Source organism: Thunnus maccoyii, chromosome 9, assembly GCF_910596095.1.
Source record: "Thunnus maccoyii chromosome 9, fThuMac1.1, whole genome shotgun sequence".
In the NCBI taxonomy this organism is placed as follows: Eukaryota; Metazoa; Chordata; class Actinopteri; order Scombriformes; family Scombridae; genus Thunnus; species Thunnus maccoyii.
In genome coordinates, this window is record NC_056541.1 from 27,113,105 (window position 1) to 27,135,054 (window position 21,950).

The 21,950-nt window shown below is 39.4% G+C and overlaps 1 protein-coding gene across 1 annotated transcript; it reads right to left on the reverse strand.

The window, feature by feature from the left end:
- Positions 1–5,106: 5,106 nt before the first annotated feature.
- Positions 5,107–12,084, reverse strand: npy8br (neuropeptide Y receptor Y8b). The gene is made up of 3 exons (XM_042421571.1): positions 11,887–12,084; positions 11,334–11,486; positions 5,107–9,653 (listed from the first exon to the last, which is right to left on the reverse strand). The coding sequence occupies exon 3, from the start codon at positions 9,491–9,493 to the stop codon at positions 8,390–8,392; it is 1,104 nt and encodes a 367-aa protein (XP_042277505.1). The 5' UTR covers positions 9,494–9,653; positions 11,334–11,486; positions 11,887–12,084; the 3' UTR covers positions 5,107–8,389.
- Positions 12,085–21,950: the final 9,866 nt, after the last annotated feature.

Below are 21,950 nucleotides of genomic sequence, written 5' to 3' on the forward strand. Positions count from 1 at the left end.
TCATCCTTCTCTCTCATTTCTTCACCCACTCACTCTCCCATCCACCTCTCTTCTCCATCATCTTTTATCCTTTACATTTCCTTCTGTCCTCTTATTCATTTCCCTCCCTTTTCCTTCTTCACATTAGTTTCTCTATTTCTCAAACACATCATTTTTATAATTCCTGTCTTTCATCTTCCTTCTTCTCCCCTCAACTCTTCCTATCCTTCATTGTTCTTCTTGTATCTCTCCAGCTTTTATATCAGTTTTCTCTCCACCATTGCTCTTTCATCTCCATTCCTCTCATCCATCCTCCTCTCCTTCATTCTACCTCCTTTCCTCTGTGCCCTCCTTCCTGTTCTTCTCCAGACTTCCTCCAGCTCACACTCACTCCCTCTCTCATCCACCCACCCTTCTTTTCACTTCCACCTTTACATCTCCTCTTCTCCTCTTGTTAATTTTTATTATAAATTTGCTCTCTATCTTCCTCTTCATCCTTCATTTACCCCTCTACCCCACTGACAATATCCTTCCTCTTCTTTCCTTTACTTCTCCATACTTAATTTTCTACCCTTCACATCTCCACCTTTCTGCCTCTTCCTTACATTACCTATCCTTTTGCTTTTAATCTTTTTCTCTTTAACCATCCACCCTTCTGTCCTTCATCTTCCTTTCTTTACCCCTCCACCCTTCCTGTCAGTCATCCTCATCTGTCTAATCTTCATCTCCCTTCCTCTCCTCCTCGTATTCTTTACACCTCTTTCATTTTCCTTCTATTTTTTTCCACTTCCTTTTTCTCTCAACCCTTCCTTTCCTTTATTTCATATCCTTTACATCCCCACCCTTCCTCTCCTTCCTCCTTTTACCTCCCCATCCTTTTTACCTACCCTACCTCTTCTTTATTTACCTTCCTTTACCCATCTACCATGTCTCACCTTATCTCCCTTCCTCTACCTATCTACTTTTACTAGCACATTTCCCTGTTTCCTCATTTTCATGGGCGGCATTGTGGCTCACAGGAGGAAAGTGCTGATGTCTTCTCTGCATGATCAGGGCCTTCTCTCCATGTGGAGTTTGCATGTTCTCCTCCTGCCTGCGTGGGTTTACTCCGGGTGCTCTGGTTTCCTCCCACACTTCAAAAACATGCAGCTCAGATGAACTGGACACTATATTGTCCCTTGATTCTTTTAAATTGTGTCAATGTTACTTTACATTTCAAATAAAATAAAGTTAAATAACATTTTGAAATGTCTGTTGTCTGTATACCCTAGATATACACACACTAATGATTTTATATATATTTTTATAGTACTGTCCTTTTTTCCACCCAAACTAACAGCGTATATGAATTGCTTGACTGGTTGATACAAAGCTGAATGTAAAACTTGAGTGAATTTAATACGAGTGATCATTGTGAAGTAGTCAAACATTTAATGATTGTATGGGCTCCATATCAACAGCAAATATCACTAAATAAAAGACTCAGTTCAAAGAATCAGTTCAACAATCATGTCAGAAAAACAAGCACCAGGTAGGCCTATAGTTGTACTGTTTGATATATATTTAAAAAACAACTTTTTTTAAATGCCTTTGTGGTTTTGACAGATTAACACAATTTTTAAGATGTTATATGTCCATCCATTTAAGCCATGTGTGGTATTCACTTTTTGAACCCATTATTGGTGTTCACCCAAGACATAATTGTCATTTTGAATAATAATAATAATAATAATAAAGAAGCAACAACACTTCACATACTTTTTCTTTAAAACTTTAAATTCTACCTCATTAAAAATTCACCCTCTCACACCCAACAGGTGAGTCTGTGTTATGAAGACATGTAGGACCCCACATGTGGGGTTGTCCCCCACATATGCAAAGTCCACCAGGTTATAACCTGGTAGTAATTACTTCTAGCTAGTCTCACTGAGAACAGTCTGAAACAGATTGAAATAATAAAAGTGAACATAAGGACATAATCTGAGCTGCACTGATGCAGGCCAGCAGCGGAGTCTAAATACAATATATGTTGTGTGTTTAACTCTTACGTTCTGTTCAGGTTGTAAATCATTTGAACCTAAACTTCTTGGGTCAAATTGATCCAGTCAACACCATACAAAGGTCATACATTTGTAGAGGGGTACTGTATATATGTAGAGTGAGAGAAAATATGTTACCTGTTCTTTACAGGAAGCAAAGGACATTGAGTTTTATTGTGAGGAAAACATTTTTACAAAAATAAAAACTATTTAAAAGTATAAACCCCAGCAGATCAGGAGCTCAGTGCTTGACCACCAGATGGCACTAGAGAACAACATAAACCTCCATCATTGAAGCTTCTACTCTTTCATTGCTGTAATGTTTTAGTGCATGTCTGATAAAATAATCTGCCAGAAAATCTAAACTTTGTATATATATTTTTTTACAACCACCCTAACTGCTGCTGAGATGTTTTCTACAGTGTTTCAATAAGGCTAGATCAGATCCTGTCGGTAGAGTAATTTATTGTAATTTACTAAACTTTATTGTGTTTGTTCACTATGAGGACATGTCCGAGGGCAATTTATTGTATTGTCGTAGCTCATTGCTTGCTTGACTTGTTTCACCCACACTCCACAATCTCTTCTGGATTATAAAAGCGCTCATTCATGGATGAATGAGCAACATGAAAATTATTTGACCAAGCGACACATGTGTTTGCCGTTTGTGTATGGAATTTAAACAAATTCAATAACAAATCGAAGTGCATTCATCATGGAGATTAGACAGTGATACAACAGCATGTAATATCCTGCTGACGAGTACATGAGGTGGCCATAGTCTTATCTCCAATGGAAAGTGTGTTTTTCAAAGTAGTTCAATCTGTCTGTCACTCTGCTGTTACTCGGCAAACACACGAGACAGTTCTGCAGGTTTCATCTTGTTGATGAGATTGCAGCTACTTTCATTGAACATACTGCCAGCACCATATGGGTCAAGTATTGTCCTTTATTGAAAGTGATTTGATAAGGGATAATAACTACATGAGAGACAGTTGCACAGCAGGACACAAAATATTTACTCAAGATCAATATCGTCATAAATAGGCTGTCTCTCAGCACCCATCTACCCTCCAGTTTGAAACCAAAGACATCATATCAGAGACATTACTTACTTTTTTTGAAAGTGCAAACATCAAAGCAGCACTAACTCGGATGATTTAAAGAATACGTTTAGAAAAGAGTAGTGGAGTATTTGAAGATTTCAAACAGCACCGTAATCAATAAAATACTTGTTGGAGACACAAAACTTGCTGAGCCTGTACTCCCACACCTGCAAGGTCCACCAGGTCACTTCTAATTAGTCCCACTGAGACCAGTCTGAAACTGACTGAAGTGAACATCAGGACATAATCTGAGCTGTGCTGATGCAGGCCAGCAGCAGAGTCTAAATACAGTAAATGTTTTGTGTTTAACCCTTACATACTGTCCAGGTCAAATTTGACCAATTTTTACATTTGAGAGCAGTAAAAACACCCTAAACACCATCTAAACACTTTTCTTTTAGCCTGAAATGTTACTTTTCCTGAAGTGACTTTCCTAAACTGATTTCAACCTTTTTTAAAATGTTTGTGCAGCTGATACATATTTTTGTACATAGAGGATGTTCCGGGTTAAATCTGACCCGTATTTACACAAGAATCACATTTCAAAAATGTTGTTGCATTCTTCATATTCAATAAGATTAATTGAAATCATTATGGCTGTTATGTTCTCCTGTTTTAGATAACATAGGGCCATAATATAGTGTGACTGTGGGTCAAAATAAGAACAGTATGTAAGTTAGTGCTTGAGGACTTGGGATCTTAAACTTGTGAGGTCAAAACAACAGCGGGCCTTTCTAACAGCAGACATTTGGCATTGTGCTAGCTTAGCTAAGCATAAAATAATGGGATTAGGGAAACAGCTAGCCTGTCTCTGTCCAAAGGTAACAAAATCCACCTATCAACACCTCTGAAACTCAGTAATTAACATGTTGTACCTTGTTTGTTTAATCTATAAGTGTCTCTTTCTTCGGCTGGGAGAAGTATCTTCCTAGAATCTCTGCTAGTTGCCTGGCAACTGGTCACATAACCCCCCCATAAAGTGATAGATTATTGCTTTTACTCCTCGGGTTTTATACAGTTTAAACAAACTAGATATAACATATTAATCAGTGAGTTTTACAAGTGCTGATAAAAGGATTTTGTTACCTTCAGACAGAGCCAGGCTAACCGTTCCCCCTGTTTTTAGTCTTTACGCTAAGCTAAGCTAATGGTCTACTGGCTCCAGCTACAAAGACATGAGAGTGATGTTGATGTTGATCATCTAACTCTTGCCAAGAAAGTAAATAAGTACACTTCCCCAAATGTTGAACTATCAAACAAGTCAGAAGAGAAGTTGTCATCAGGTGTCCATCAGCAATACATTTTATGATTCACTTTTTTTTTTCTTTTTTTTTTTTTAACTTCGCCTTCTTTTCGAGAGGGAGAACCATCTGGCTGAGCTGGTTCCACGAAAAGTGCTTCAGCCTGGCATAGCTCCTCTGTCAGTGTTTAATAAAGTGCCTTTAATAGCTTGGTGCTCTGTGTCAGCTTGAAGGAAACCCATTGAAACCCCCTGAGGAAGCTGTAACCAGGCAACTAAAGCAGGCTGTGGTCTACCTCTTTTCTTCTGATCATAGAAAATGGAAGGTCAGATGCAGAGGCCAGGTCCTAAATTGTCAGGGCAAGATTATAGAGATGAAAGAATTTGTTGTGTAGCTATTGTAAAAACCTATCTATCTCTATCTCTCTATCCTTATTGTCTTCTCATGAAGACAGCACATGCATGCAAAGACAAAACCAATCCTGAGGAAAAACTGTCCAACACCAATCAGGGGGTTGCTATTCCTGGCTGTCAAGTCTGCTTGTGTTATGCAAGACAACATTGTGTGTGCGTGCGTGTGTGTGTGTGCGTGCGTTATTAATACTACACAAGACACAGAGGAAATTGAGGCCCAAAAATATCTTCAGTATACAATGGATATTTCTAGATTTCTAGCTTTATTTCAAAAGCAGAGACACACACAACTGTTTTCCATTAATTTATTTTGGACCCAGGTCTGGCACATAAACAGGCTGGGAACATTCATGCTGTTACGATATCCAAACAGATAAATTGGTAAAACTGGGCAGGAGCTGCTCCCAGAAACAACCCTCCCTCACAGATCTGATGAATCAGGAAGCCTCTGATACAACACGGAAACATTAGGACAATTCAATAGAAAGATAAGAGGGACAAGGAGATATTGACTGAGTTGATCTATGTGTTTGACCCTTAGATGAGCTACCTGCCTGTTTTAATGTGTCCTACAGATGTTAGTATGTATAACACCATGATTAGGATTCCAGAGGCAACGGCCTGACTCCCTGTGACCTTTTCATCTGCCAAAACAAAACGATTAGTTCCCCCTCACAAGGGATCAAAGGTGCACAATGCCAATGACTGTCTAACATTATTCTATACAACATTTTCAAATGGATAATAATTTTGTTGCATATTCGTAGGGGCGCAACATGTTTAAAAATTACTTTCTTGTCATCGAAATTCCCTACATACATTGTTACATCTTACATAACTTTTAACAATGCCTCAGGCTTATTGTGGTCACTGCAGATTCAGACAGATGCTGAATGTGGTGGTTGAGACACACTGAATATTGTATACACCTTTTACATCTTCACAAGCATTCGCTAGGGAGAATGATTCCCACATCGGGGAAGGGACTTTCTTTTACAAAGCAACAGAAAGCATGAAAAGGAATTATTATTACTACTAATAATGGAAAAAAGGCAAAACAGGATGAATGCTCTTACAGTGGTACGGCAGGCAAAATATCTTACTGGAGAGAATTTCATTTTCAAAACAACAGCTTGAGGAAATTTCTGGCCAACTTTGTAGTTCATGTTGTTCCTGTGATCTGGAGAGATTGCTTATAGGAGAATCTTTCTAAATTAAAATGCAGAGAGCCAAGATGTTAATCTTCCTGGAACTGCTCCACTGACAAGGAAAGTCTGGCCCTGTGGACTCATCAAGTGTTCGTCTCCAGCTGAGCTTCATTTCATAATGCAGTAATGTGCCCATTGCCCCCTAACAGTTACTTTGGTAACAATGTATAATGGCTTCATTTAAGTCCCACTCAAAATCAAGTGTTGCTGGAGTACGTCAGCACCTGTGGCATCTCGGGTCCTTTATTTCACACAGAATGAACACTGCTGCTTCATTCAGTGGTGTTTTTAAAAGGAGAGCCAGGTGAGAGAGGAAGGAAATATAGAGGGAACAGAGGGGATTTACACTCTGTGAAGGTCAGCTCAGGTCAAGGCAGCAGAAGCACACTGTCAATTATGCCGACAAGGACTTCTGAGTGCTCTCTTAAGAGCTAAACTGCACTTGGGGAACAATTTTGGCAGGTTGTGTGAGACGCTGTCAGAGTCAAAAACAGGTTTGACTTTCTCTAAGGTGTGAAAACATCCTACACCTGACCTCATGACATTATCATCAAATCTAAAGGAACCTGACAGCAGAAGTCTTACCTTCTCTTTACGCTCTTTAGTTGATATACTTCTTGTTTTTAGATAAAAGTATAACTGTTAACATGCATTCCCTCAGCATGAATATTTAGCACAATTCCCATTGATCTCTCATACAGATTTTTTTTTTTCTCTCCATGCTGTTTAACATCTCAGGCACCAAACACAACACTGATTTATTCAACACAACAAGCACATCTAAAATGTGCTGTGATCTCAGACTTCCCCCTGAATAATGCACACAGAGGCAGCGACCTGCATTTTACCATAGAAAAGGACAAAGATTTTGAAAACGTGGATGTTTTTTTCAATGCAAACCACACACTACAACACTGGCATGTCAAGCCAAGTGTTGATTGGCTCATGTTGAGACAGATCAGTGCCTTTAATCTCTGGGGAGTTAGGATCCCACACTCCACACTGTTTCCTAAAGTGGAAATGGTGGAGTCTGGTCTCAGTGCACCATTTTGTCTTTAATGGGAGACTTAGGAGCAATCAATCACTGTTAAAAGCTGAGAATGATGTGGACGAACTGACCTACAAGGTGACAACAAAAAAATCAATTCTGTGTTTAACACACACTCAGAAAGCAAGGCGGACATAAAGTTTGCCAAACAAACAAACAAAAAAAAGCACAAAATAATGCAATACCTTCCTGAAAGGCCTCAATGAGTGTAAAACAAAGACAAGATTGTGAATAATCAAAATCAATATATTACAACATAGAACTGTATCATTAAAGATAATAGTAAATGTTTTAATTCAATCCAATACAACAAATAGAAGTAACTAACAACAAGTTTCCTAGGAGATATCAGCTATGCTACACAGTTCTCTTTATTGCCACACACACAATAAACTATAACTGTGTCACATCTCTTACAGGCCATATATGTATTTACTAAGGTTATTTACAGCAGAAGAACCCCACTTTGACAGTCCTTTACTGCCACTTTTATTTTGTTTTATGGCACTTGATGTATGGTTGTTGCATGGCGCACTTTATGAGAAAAACCACAAGATATACTGGAGCACAGACCTTGGCGAGCAGCATGAAATGTATATAGCTCTTGCCAAGGTTCTCTGTAAAATACCATTACATCGTTTGTGACGATTTTAGGTAATAAGAAACACATTAAGAGATGCAAGTAAATTGTTTGAATGAATGCCTGGAGCCACATTTAATGCACTAATGTTCTCTCCTTCAGTTGTGCAATAAGCTACGCTGTCGATAATCATTAACACATTACAGTTCACAAGCCATGTCATTGTGATCAATACTATTACCATAAAACAGCAAAACTGAAACCGACATGTGCAGTGCCCCCCCTCCCTTTATCTGTGTCTGGTGGTTTTGATGCTCACAATTACAGCAGGTAAAAGTTTGAAAAGTAAACAGCTGATATTCATTTAAACATGACTTCTGGGTGAAATGAAAACATGACATATGTATACTCAGAAGAACTAGATTTCATATGTGCCCACAGCACACAGGGAATGGACTATACATACTACAGTTGCAAAAAGTGCTCATGTAAAGTGTCTTCAGTTGCTCTACAATACGTAAACTTGTCCAACCTTTGCACCATCTTTTTGTTATCTACTTCCTCTTACATGTGAACTCGAAGCAAATCGAGGGCACTGCGTCATGCTGGTTAAGTGTCTTCAGTCAGTTCCCTCTGGACGGCTATTGTGAGGTTTATAACTTTAAATGTCAACCTCGCTTTTGCACGCAATGAAGCAAGAAAAGCTCCAAAGGATGACACAATGAGGGCTGGAGAGGCCCCAGTAGTTTCTTAGTCTTCACCAAATGACTTGGTTTTAAGTATTGATGCTGATAGATCCATTACTCAAGATTGACCCCTTGGTGACCTCTGTGCTGACAGTGGAGAGCGGGACACTCTCGTACCTCTCTGCCACCCCCCAGCAGCGACAGCGCAACAGGGTGGACTTGAGTTGTTTCTGGAAATTGCTGTTAAGGAAACCGTAGATGATGGGGTTGACACAGGTGGAGGCCATAGCTGTGAGGTGACAGAATGAGAAGATGACGTCATGGCTACAGGATGGGATGGCCTCATGGTTCCAGTCAAACACTGTGTTGAAGACATTGAGCGGGAGCCAGGAGAGGGCGAACGCCACCACTATGGCAATTAACATGATGTTGATCCTTGTGGAGCCCTTGTTTTTCTTTTGCGTGGTGTTCCTGCCACGCTCCACCATGTCCTTCCTCCTCCTGAGGCGCAGGTAGATGTGCAGGTAACAAACCATGATGAGGAAGAGAGGAAGGAAGTACTGGAAGATGAGCAGAGAGGTGGTGTAAGCTTGCCGCTCTGGAACCGTTGGCCACCGCTCCATACAGACGAGGTGGTCATTGACTGGGAAGGGGACGCTCAGGTTCTGGAAAGGCACGGTAAGTACGCTGTACGAGAGGAAAGGCACCGAGATTAAGCAGGCCAGGATCCAAGTGACGGCCACAGCCAAGTAGGACTGGCTCACCATTGGCTTCCATCCGGTGGGGTGGACAATGAGCTGGTAGCGTTCCATGGCGATGAGGACGAGGGAAAAGATGGAAACTGTAACCGATATACACTGGATGAAGGGTGTGAGCTTACAGAGGGCCTCTCCTAGGATCCAGCGGTCCATCAGTGTGTAGATAATAGTAACTGGCAGGCAGACAATGCACATGAGGATGTCAGAGAAGGACAGGTTGGCGATGAGGACGTTGGTGACGTTGCGCATCTCCTTGTGCCGTGTGATGACAAACACCAGACAAGAGTTCCCAATGAGACCCACTGCCATGACTGTGCTGTAAGCTACAATGAGAAAAGTGGTGCCACTCACTGAGAGTGAGCAGTCCTCTGTGAAATCCCACGGGATCTCTTTCCACAAGGCTTGGTTGTGATTGGTGTTGTGCTGCAGCTCCATTCTGGTTTTTCCTGGGTTCACTTCAAAGGCAAGTGTCTAATTGAACTAATTTGCTGTGTCACACCTGCTGTAATTACTTCATGAATAATATTTGCATTTTTTAAGAGCTTTCCCTTTTACTTAATCTTTGGCAGCCTTTACAGTGGTCTTCGTTTGCCTCCTGGAGGAAAAAAAAAAGAAAAGAAATAAGTGACCTTAAAAAAAATCCAAGTTATGAAAAGTTTATTTTTAAAGTTATGAATTCTTGAGATATAACCAAAGTTGGTTTATCACTAAAATTGAAATGTATCACACATGAAAACTGTAGCATAGAAAGAAATTGACCCTCCCTTTTTGAAAAAACTCATTTCATCATTAGTCCTTTTAAATGTGGCAGAAATTGATTGTCTTGCTTCAGGACAGGTTTTTAAATTTACAGCTTTACTGGATGTAATCCACAAGTGTCTTTCCTGTGCCGACATGCATTAACTGGTCCAGTTTTGCTTTTCTAAGCACTGGCAGATGGATGCAACATTACAAAAACAAAGATTTATGAAGGGAATAATTAATGTGGGTATGCATATATCAGGAGGCTATTTCTATTCCTCCAGTACCGGCTATAAGAATAAATGATGTACTGATGGCATATCATCAAGAAAACGGCACAGATCCAGATTTTGTTGCATCGCTATAATGGCATGCTGATTTAAATTTCCATCACAATAATGATGATAATGACTGTTCCTTCAGAGACAATCATCCCTTCTCAATGTTTTCTCCCCTTTTAATAGTGGGAATTTATTCTGCTTCTGCCCATAAAGGAGCAGACACCTCTCATTGTTACTGAACGTTCACAATAGCTTCCCGGATTCTAAAGCACATGTGGTCCCTACAATCTCCAACAAATTAATGTACTGGAAAACAGAGCCGCAGCACAATTTCATTACAACAAGACCAAGAACAGAACAGAGTATAGTGTGTGTGGATGTGTGCATGCATATGTGCATATTTATGCATGTAACAAGATGTTTTGCCCAAAGCTTAATTCCCCCAGAAATTAGTTTTGCAACACAGCTATGTAAACAGAAGGACAGAAAAAAGATTTATCCTTTTTAATTGAGGACTCCTTCATGATGATAAATGCTGACAGGTAGGACATTAATTGCTTTTGTCTGTCTCTATTATGAGCAGTAATGTCTTATTATAATGTGCTGTTTCATCTGTGGCAATTACAAACAAAACCAGAGTGTTCATTACAGAGATAAACACTTAAACCTGAGGCTAAATATGATATAACCACTTGAATTCCTTGGTGGAGCATAGTCTTCTCTGTTCAGACGACTTCTGGATAATTCAACTAATCCAAGATCTCAACCTGACTAAACGTGGCTGAATTTCTAGATATGTTGCTTGGGTATCATACCCATCCCACAGCTTTGATGATTATTATTTATGGCAGAATTTAGACACTTAAAGTGATGCATTGCTTTGTGTTGAGTAGCTGTCTTATCTGCTGCTGTAAAGCACAGTCCAAAGCAAGGGAATAACGAAATGTATCAATGTAATTATTCAAACATGAGATTACAGCCTTGATCTGCAAATTATACAGATTATTTGCAGATTGTAAAATTTAAAGACCTACAAAAAAGAAATTGGATGTAAAGACATTGAAGATCAGACAAATTAATCATAGCTCATGGTAAATTGTATTTTTTTTTTATTTATTTATTTTTTTTATAATTACTGAACATCAACTCACTTCAATCACCTCACTACACCAATTGACACCAAAACAAATCCTATAAATCTGCCCAAAAAAAATGCTTTGAGACAGTTTTAAAGTGGTGTGTGTGTATCCTACCCGATCACTGCAGCTGTCCTGGATGCACGGTCTGTCTGCCTCTCTGTCTGCAGCTGTGTTTCTTCTCGCAATGAGTCGGACTTTCTCAGCTCCGGACAGGTAGTGGAGCCTCCTCTGTCCTCCTGTGTGCCGCCGTGTGTGCTCTCTGCTCTCCTGTCCGGGGGAGACCCATCACAAACATTCACCTGAACGCCCACTGAACAACACCACTTGCACTTTAAGCATCACATAAGGAGAGCAGTGTGTCCAGTAGCAAGTAAGAAGGAAACTATAAACCCCAATACAATAGCTGCTATAGACTGACAGCACAGGAGGAGCGATAAGGTTATTAAAACTCATTAACGCACCTTAAAACCCAATGAAGGAATATCAGGACGATTTTTTTCTCATTAAAGATTTGCCGCAATATGTCATGAAAAATAAATTAACCGACCCCATAGGAAAACACAATTTCTTACTTTCAGATAACCCTCCACCCTCCCAAAAAAAGAGTTATAGACTAGCTTGAAATGCCGTATTTTAATTAGCTGTCAAATTAGCCATTGTTTCTTACCGAAATGTTCTTTCTTCTTGGACTTGGGGCGACGTTTTGCATCAGGTGAGACACAAACAGAGTTTTTGGTCGAGGAGGAGGTAGGAGGTGTCCTGCCAGGATCACTGATAGGAGCTCAGATATCTCTTAAAGCGACCTTATGCCTCAGACTCAGACAGGGATGTGATTGGGAACATGTTACATAATAAATTCTCTGCCCGCATGCACGCACTCATGTACACGCGCGCGCGCAGGCACGCGCCCACACAGGGGCCAATGGGGAAATTGAGTTATTCGAAATTTGTACACATGGACTGCTTCACCCACCTGAAGCAATGTGTTAGTGAGAATCATTAGTGAGAAAACATTAGATGGATTCATTTAGTCTCTTGTAGAGGTGCACATGCTGAGTTTCATATATCCCAAATGAGAAATCGTTGTAATATCACTGTAATATAATATTGATATAGAGATATCTGATATTATTGTACCGTAATGTTTAAATTTCCTATAGGAGGCTACATTTCCTTTCTATACTTGAATTCTTCATTACACTGCTGTACATTGCCTATAAATCATTCATGTTAAGTATATTATAGTACTGTGTTATGTTTCCCATATGGGGTGACTTTTTAAAATGCCTGACATCACAACATTTTTAATCCAGGCAGGCGGTGTAGTTAGCTGTGGAGTATAAACAGAAACAATAGGGGAGAACAGGCTTGGTAGTCACTCTTTTTACTTTCATTTGAATCCCTCAAAAACTGCATCTTTAATAGATTCCCTTTCAGTGTGTAATGCAAGCCTAAAGTGTCAGGTAGGAATGCAACGACTTTACTCTCCTGAAACTTACTCTGTTCACAAGATATGGATTGTCAAATACGTCTTGTGCACTTGTGACAACCAGTCCCATCGTGGGGTTGGTGGTCAGACACTGTGGGGTTGTTTGTCCCTATGTTATTTTAATGGGGAGAAAATGAGAAATGAATTAAAAAAAGTTTAATTTCATGTTGAATGTTCATGACTATAACAACCACACCCGAAGAGAATGTGACAAGCATCCACAACTGGAATTTTTGCTTCCATCAAAGCTAACAACCACATATAGTTGTAGAAAAAAAATATGTAAACTATAGCGCTCCCCTCATACTTTTTAATGGTGGTAATTGTTTTATTATAAACCCATTGTATAAAGAAGAGAGAAACACTGAAGAGCTGGATTTTACATTGAACATGTACATGAAAAACACTAAACATCATCTCACCTCAATGTCAAGTGTTTTACTCCTGAAATAACCTTGTAGGTGACCTCTGACCCCAATTCTGAATACTAACATTACTAACATTTTTTACAGCACCCTTGGGAGCAACATCTAATGAATGTGACGACCAACCCTGTTCTCCCCTACTATTCAAAGAAGACACAGATTTTAAGTTTCTACACACTGAGAGTCTGAGAGGGCAAAACGCTTGTGACAAGCGTGATTGCTGAAGGAGAATCCAAGTGTCACTAACAGATGATATAAAGACATCATCTTGTACTGTTGAATATTTTTGTCACCCAGTACACTACAATGAAACATGATGCATGAAGAATATATATTTTAAAAAGCAAAATCATTTTCTGCTGCCAGCATTTAACGATGAATACTGATGAATAGTCTTACTGATGTACATTGATTGATATGTGCATGAAAGGCCATAAACTGACTTCTATGTCTCATGTAAAGATCATTAAACTTTGTCATTATGTGTCAAATGTGTCAGATTGATTACTCATACTGCAGTTCATATGCAAACTAATAACATTGCTGCTATGTTCTCTGCATTTGCAACACGCACTTTTTCCAAGACACGATCACGATTAAAATCCATGTCCAGATCCCTCCGACACCTAGAACTATTTTAAACCCATTTTTTTGCACCTCTCTCGCTTGTGCAACAGATTGTTAACTGCTTCTTCACATGATCCCCACACATTCTTGTTTCAAGTGGAGGCTGTTTGAGAGAACAGTAATAGCTGTTTGTCTGAAAGGCAGAACGGTGAAATGACTTGCCGCCACCAACAACAACAGCTCTGTGGGTGTTTACTTGACACAGACATGGGTGTCGAGTCTCTCAAGATTATTAATCTATGCTCATATTTTTTCAGAGAATAGCAGGAATGCTGAAAAAAAGCCAGATAAGAGTAGTGTTGGATTGGATTTTTTTACCCCCTAATGAGCAACTATTCAATATATTTAGACATGGAATGATTTGTTGTACTTCTCCTCTTGTGCAATCTTCACTACTGTCACTCACATTTTGATTTTTCTCTCAACATGTTGTTCTGATGGAAGGAGAGAAGAAAACATTTTTTTGAGTAAGTCTTAAATGTCTGGACAACTGAGCTCTATGGTGATATGAATTTGTTTTTTTTGACAGCATGTCCACTAGTTTAATGTGATTGATAAATGACAAGTTGAGGGCTGAGAGTCATTCAGCACACTGGTGCTGAGCAGAGAAACTTGTGCAATCCAGAAAGAACAAATACCTCTCATGGGAATGTGGTTTCTAAAACTAACATTTCTGTCAGAGAGGCCATGTGCATAAACAAGGAGATGAGTTGTGTTCCATTTTAGGTGATGAGGAAGAACAAGAATAGATACCATGTTGAAAATATTTTCTGGAGACATTATCTTGCTGTCACAGCAATGTTTGATTGCTCTTTGATCATGTCTTTTATTCGATACACCCTATCAATTGTTTAGACTCCCATCCTGTGTCAAGTTAAGATTCAAATTGATTCAAATATATGGCCATATTTGGATTCAGAGAGAGACTCACATTACATAAGGCAGCAGTTGTAGAATTGGTTCTTGTGGGAAAATTGTTAATAGTTTTATGCGTCACTGCCAGTGTAAATCAATAAAGTACTCTGCCCCAAACAATGAATTGTTCCCCTGCTGCAGCTCCCCATATCCATGTTTAATAGTATTTGGGTAGCGATCGTTACTCGAAATTTTAAGTGCACAGCCTATTTTTGTGTGATCTATTTGTCTCAACAAAAACTCTCTCTTTTAGTATCCTCTGCTGTGCAGTGGACCTTCAAAGTAGATTTTAAAAGCCAGCCAGAACAAAGAAAGAAATGTAACTTCACAATTGTTCACATCTGTTCACTTGTTTTTTAAAGAAAGAATGTAAGGAGGATGTATACTGCAAAAAATACAACATACAAGATATATACAAGTATATTTTGCCCATTGTGAAATATCTTATGTTGGCAAGAAACAACAAGTCGTATACTTTTGTGATATTATACAACACTATACAACACTGCTGCTGTGATAAAGGCTTTTATATTGTACATCCAAGCTGAAAAAGTTAGTGCTTAAAACATAATCAGTTAGCTTAGCTTAACACGAAGACTGCCTGGCTCTGTCATCACCATGAGGCATCCAGACAAAGCAGGCACAGGAAGTTACTGTGTTTGGCCATGAAAAAGTCAGGCAAAAAACTGTTTGTTATGTTACCTTTGGGCAGAGATAGCTGTTTGTTTCCAGTCTTTATACTAAACTAAGCTAGCTTGCTGCTGGCAGTAGCTTCATATAGGCTACAGTATGAGAGTGGTATCTTCTCTAATTCTCAGCAAGAAAGCAAATACGTGCACAAAATGTCAAACTGTTCCTTTAAGATATGGCAATAGGAAGCATTCTTTTGCATATATAGAAAAAGGTTTAATGTTCATTGAGGGCATCATACAGTGATGTAAAGATGATAGTGAGATTTTAAAAAGTAAAATAAATATCTATAATATGCCAGTCAAAAATATATTTCTCTCCCTTACATGTTTTACTACCTTTTTACCTCTAGATATTCTGCCTGACTATGAACTCAGTGATATTAGCTCCTGACATAAAAGATAAAATAATAAGATAAATTATTTTATTATTATCAAAATAATAGTATTAATATAATGCCCCAAAGAGTCATGTAATAATAGTTAGTATTACCTGAATTATCATTAAAGCCTCCACTCAACAATGTGTTTTGCTTCTTGTTATTCAGATGGATGTTTGAGCTTCACTGTGCAGAATGACGTATGTGCAGAGTTTGACACTAGAAGACTGTTTTCACATTCATTTGCTGCAAGTGGAAAGCTTCTCTGTGCTCTCTGGAAACCTGAGATTAAGGGATGCACCTACTAGCATGATGTGTGACATCACAACTGGTTTGGAGCCATTCATGGTCCAGTAACGCAACATACATAATTGTGATGTGGAAACTTGAAGACTCCTGTGCACATACACCGAGAATGGACTTCACAGTGAAGTAGGAGACATCTTAAGTGTGCATATCCATAGCTTCTGGATTTTCCAACGAGGGAGAAGGAGTAGAGTTTAAGGATTTTTAAGGTAACTGAACTTGTTTTGTGGGGAAAAAAAACATATCAGATAAAATTTCTTACTCCAAGCAGAGGTCTTAAAACATGTCTGGAGGGATCTTTAGGTTGGGACGTTCTTACAGTGTGCAGAGTTGAAATATCTTGGTCGTCATTTTAAAGGTGGCTTTATGAATAATAGCTATATAGCCTGCTGTTTATTGACAATGCAGCAAATTACACACTCACGATAACACATTTGTATGTAAATTCCACATGTTACTAGGGTCTATCTGTTCAGGGATTACTGCATACCCTTGTATACTGCTCACCTACGGTGTATTAAAAGATCAATATGAAAGGATTTACAGTCACTCACAATGATGACCATGAGGATATTATTCTGTCCTGACATTTTATACTGCTAGTCACATATTCTTTATAGCATAAATACTGTATCACCACATGTCAGGCAGTGATACCTTATGCATACATGTATGTGCAGGTTATATAAGGTAGAGAACAGCATCATTGATAATATTTACATTTATTCATTGATACACTAATAAATCAATGCTGCACATATTGTCCTTCAGAGATGTGGCAGCTCTGTTGAAAATGGTGCTGACCAGCGATGTGTATCTGAATTTATGTGTAATTTTATGTGATGTGTTTTGTATGTGACATGATTACTGTGTGATATTTATGATGTGATATAGGATGGTTGTTTTTCTTTATTGAGAACAAGAGAAAGAACAAAAGAACAAAAAAGAACCCAAACAATGCAATACAAGAATGGGAAAATCAATGGGCAACATTATTTTGATCTGTCCTTTGTTTCTCTATAGATTACCTCATACAAGCAGCAAAATTACCCCTGGATTTTGATTGGCCTGAAAAGCTGACAGCTAACAATACAAAATCTGAATACAGCTGGAGTCTAATCCATCTTTTCAACTTTTCAAGTCAATTAAAATCAAAAACTGACACAGTGAAAGCATATTGATCATGTGGCTCTTTTTTCAGCTCTTCCCTCATTGCAACCCTAAATCCATACGCGTTGGGTTCATGAAGCAACTCATTGAGCGAAGGACAATCTCCGCTGCAGAATTATAGCCTCTTACATGAACCAAGTTGAAGTGATCCTTGACACCATCACTGCAACACAGTCCTATAAATCCCCCGAGGCTTTAAATAACCCCAGCCAAGAACAAATGCCACAATGCCTCAGGTACTTGCACATGACAAACAGCCCCCATCAGTTGCACAGATCACATCTGACACAGAGCTCACCCTGATGCTCCTGTGTTTAAATGTGACTTTTGGGAGAAGCATACATGGGTGAGTACTGAAGATAAACACAGCTCGTATACTGTAAAATGTAAAGGTTTTCCAACATAGGCAACTGCATTGTACTTTCAGTAGTTCATATCTTTACTTGGACTTTAATCTACTGTAAGTCATTTGTAAGTACTCAATTGTTATAATTAAAGTAGATCAAATGACATGTAATGTGAAAGAGGTTGCTCATAGTGAAGAACCCACAGAGAATTACTTCACTCTGCAGTTACTGTCCGCTCTGTTACATTTTGGCTTCTTTCAGCTCATTTTGGTTTTACGACCCACAACTATATTGTGTTGGTTCAGTTTCACTGCTCTCATCAACCTTGTTTTCACCCACAGCAGGCAGCTGTTTTCCATGAAAAAGCTCAGACACGCTACCTGCCCAGCACCAGACACCAGACAGATATAGTTAGTGACTAGATGGTAAACATAGTGGAGCATTTAGCAGCTGAGAAGGCCATATATTTCCCTCAGTAGGGTGGTGGAGGCAAAACAGAGCTGAAAGGAGAGGGAATACTGGACTTTGGACTGGACATTCATCAGGTGGCCACAAACACAACTCCAAAAAAAAAAAAAAAAACAATGATCAAACTGAATTTGAGACCCAACAATTCCCCCACGAGGAAGGAAAAACTCCCCTTTAACGGGAAGAAACAAGCAGAACCAGGCTCTAGGTGGGCGGCCATCTGCCTTGACTGGTTGGATTGAGAAAGAAAGAAGGAGGGAGGTTGAGAGGGGGTTGAGAGACACAGAGAAGCATAATAACAATTATAACAATAACAATGATAATAATAATAGAGATATGACTAATAATAAGAGCAATAATAGCAGGACAAGGTGTCGAGGCAGGACACCCACCAGACCACGCCACCATCCCCTCAGACTCTGGATTTTCTTGTGAGACGAGAAAGCACAAAAACTCCGGGAAAGAAGCCAAGTTATTAATATGCATTAATGGTACATGAATGCATACAGATGGAGAGGAGGAGGAGAAGAGAGGAGCTCAGTGCATCATGGGAAGTCCCCCGGCAGTCTAGACCTATAGCAACATAACTAAGGGCTGGTCCAAGGCGAGCCTGGCCGGCCCTAACTATAAGCTTTATCAAAAAGGAAAGTTTTAAGCCTTCTCTTAAACTGTAGAGAGGGTGTCTGCCTCCCGGACCGAGTCTGGAAGATAGTTCCACAGGAGAGAAGCCTGATAATTATGATTAAAAATAGTATAAACATAGTGGTCTATACATGTAGTATGATTACAGTAGTAATAAAGTAGTTCAACTGTTTGGGAAATCCTATTTTCTTTCTTACTGACACTAAGAGTTAGATGAGAATAATATAGATACCACTCTTATATCTATCTGCTAATTATGAAGCTACAGCCAGGAGCCGAATAGCTTAGCCTAACATAAAACTAGCAACAGGGGGAAACAGCTAGTCTTGCTCTATCCAAAGGTAACAAAGTCTGCCATCCAGCAACTCTAAAGCTCACTGATTGACAAATTCCATCTCATTTGTTTAACCTGTACAAAAACCAAAGAGTAAACACACCACATTGTAGGTAAGAAAGGTTATGTGCCAGACATCTTGGCCAGGGGCAGTAACTTCCTGGAGTCTCCACTGTTTACCTGACAGGACATTACTGGCTAAGAAATAATCCAGCAAAACCACAACATATTTGTACATGTTAAACAAAGTAAATATAATGGGTTAATGAATGAGCCAGGCTAAGTGTTTCTCCTTGTTTCCAGTATTCATGCCAAGCTTCTAAATGTCAAACTATAAAGTTAAACCCAGTATTGACACATCATTTCTCCAATTTCAATCCCAATACGTTTCCAAGTCACGACTGTTCTAGTAATGGACCATTAAGTCCAGCCAAGTATGAGGTGAAAACAAAGCTAAGAAAATACATTGATTTCATTTTTGGTACACAGCACCTTAAGAATAACATTTTTTATAGTGGTATGAACTGATTTGAAGAAGTGAAAAGAAAGAAGAACTATGGAGAGAGAGAAATAGACAGAGAGGGGCCTGAGATGGGGGTTTATTAAAACACAATTGCATTAGCAGAACGAAAGGTAGATTCAATCCAGTGTGCATTAGACCTGCTGACCTTCCTCCTTTAATTCATATAAATGTTCTGCATGTCCTTCCTGCTTTCTAAAACCACATAAGTATTCTACTCAGCTCCAGTCACATCTGTGTGAGGCACAGACGATTCTTTTTACTGTCTCGCTTTTCCTCAGTGTTCCTTGGCGTCGGCATATGATTCAGAATTTACACTAACGTTGTCACAGTGAATAAGTCGGTGGATGTCACACCCCAGAATAGCCCACATCCCAATAGCAAGAGGTGGAAACTGAATTCAGAGGCAGCATAACGTGATAGAGGGAGGACAGCAAGTTGCTACTGATTCCCAGAAGCACTGTTCAATATGAGTCCAGATCCACTGACACATGGCAGATATGTCCAACCGCCCACTCAGGTTAATGGCCACAGTTAAGCTATATCCCAGTTAAAATTTGTTCCACCATCAGTCCCTTTCTACTTGGCTTAATTGTAAGTGTTGGAGAAGATGGCAGTTTCCAGGGTTACTGTACTTGGCTGTGATTCTGAAACACTTATGAAATCACACAGAAAATGCACACTGAATATGCTTTGATGAGCATGAATGTAAATTAATCATTTCATGTCAGTATGAAGCCATGCAAAGACATAAAGCTATTTCCATTGCCTCTGATATTCCATTAGCAGTGTAGGCAAACTGTATGTGACACAGACCAAACCTTCCCTTTGAGAGCGGCTGTCAAAGCACAGTCCAGACGAGCTATCTGGTGCTATCAGGTCCCTGCTTGCTGTCTTGTATAATACTTTCCACTGGGAAATGGCATTTTCCTGCCATGTGTGAAAAAGAAAAAGATGGTCTGCCCTCTGCCTTCCTCATGAAGCCATAAAGCTGCTGTCCAGCCATTTACAATCTTTAGATAAGGGACAAGCAAGTGACCAGAATAAAATAGATGATTTTACTTAAGCTTATGCTTTGTTATTTGCCTAATAAACAATCCTTGTATCCTGTAGAACAGCACATACTGTAGGAAGGCTTAAATATTTCAGCACCATTGGTTTGTTTTCTCTAATTCCCCAGTGGGACGTGGAAATGCCCTAGCCTTTTCCAAAAATGACTCTGACCTCAGTGAAAGACATACCCGAGGAAGAGAGAGACTTCAGCGGACTTGAGACTTTCTATTAGTTAAACATTAATTGTCAATATTTTTTCATGTAATTTTAATTATCCTGATTCCTGACTGAATACAGACTAAATATTGCATTTTTTCTGAGAATGTCCCAATGGAGTGCATTTGCAATTTGTCAGAAAATGATTCATAACCACAATGAAATATACTGAGACATTCTGTCCAAATCCTGTGGCAGTGTAAATGACCCCCTGCTGTTAATCATTTGAGGAGAATTATGTATCACCCAGTGGCTGCCATCTTACAGTAAACAGTACAGACGCTTGGCAGGCTTCATCAAACAGCAGTGCTGGAAGTTGTTGTGTTACAGGATTTTGGTGCAGAGGAAAATTGATTGCTCGCTTCACAATCACTGAGCAGCCATGGCAAAATTGCACCTGCCAGGACCGCACCTCAGTCACTTTACAATCGTCCATTCAACTTACGAATCAAAGACCCTGAAGTGTGTATAATACAGTGGACACAGTACATTTCACACTGCTCCTTTTCCTTAATGGACTGTCCAGTTTTGACATTTTAATTGCAATATTTACTCTTAGCAACAGATTCACTCTACTCCTGACTACTTTAAAAAATTACAATTAGTTGAAGAAAATATTGTAAATGGAGAGGCTGTTCGTTCACGTCAAGTGTGCATGCGACTTTGATAGTAAAGTCTTTTGTTTGTGCCATAAGTTGCCACTCAAGTCCTCCTGTGCTTCATGAATGATGGTGAGTAGTTGGCATGGAGACCATGTTGGATGTGATGCGGACAGAATGAATGGCACCACTGGAGCTCTGCTCTCCCAAACTAATCAGTCGTATTGTCCTCTGGTCTGCCAGTTTCTTCCCTTATCAGATGCAGCATACAGCCATGCTGTAGAGCATAACTGGTACACCCACGATTTCCAACAACCTGCCACACCAGTCTATTCCATTTTAGAGCCCATTGTGCCCATAACACAGATAACCTTCCTTGCTACTCACAAACTCTCCGGATCACAGGATGGCAACAATGGCACTACAGATGGTTTCCTTCTGTAATAATTTGAGTAAAGGTCAACAATTGCCAGATCTGTGTAACAGGATGCTCATAAAAGCTCAAGGTCATTCAAGTCTTGTTAACTGCCGTTGCCAACATTTTTAAAGTC

Excerpts from the sequence above, each read along its gene's own strand:
- npy8br (XM_042421571.1), bottom strand. The coding sequence starts at position 9,493 with ATGGAGCTGCAGCACAACACCAATCACAACCAAGCCTTGTGGAAAGAG.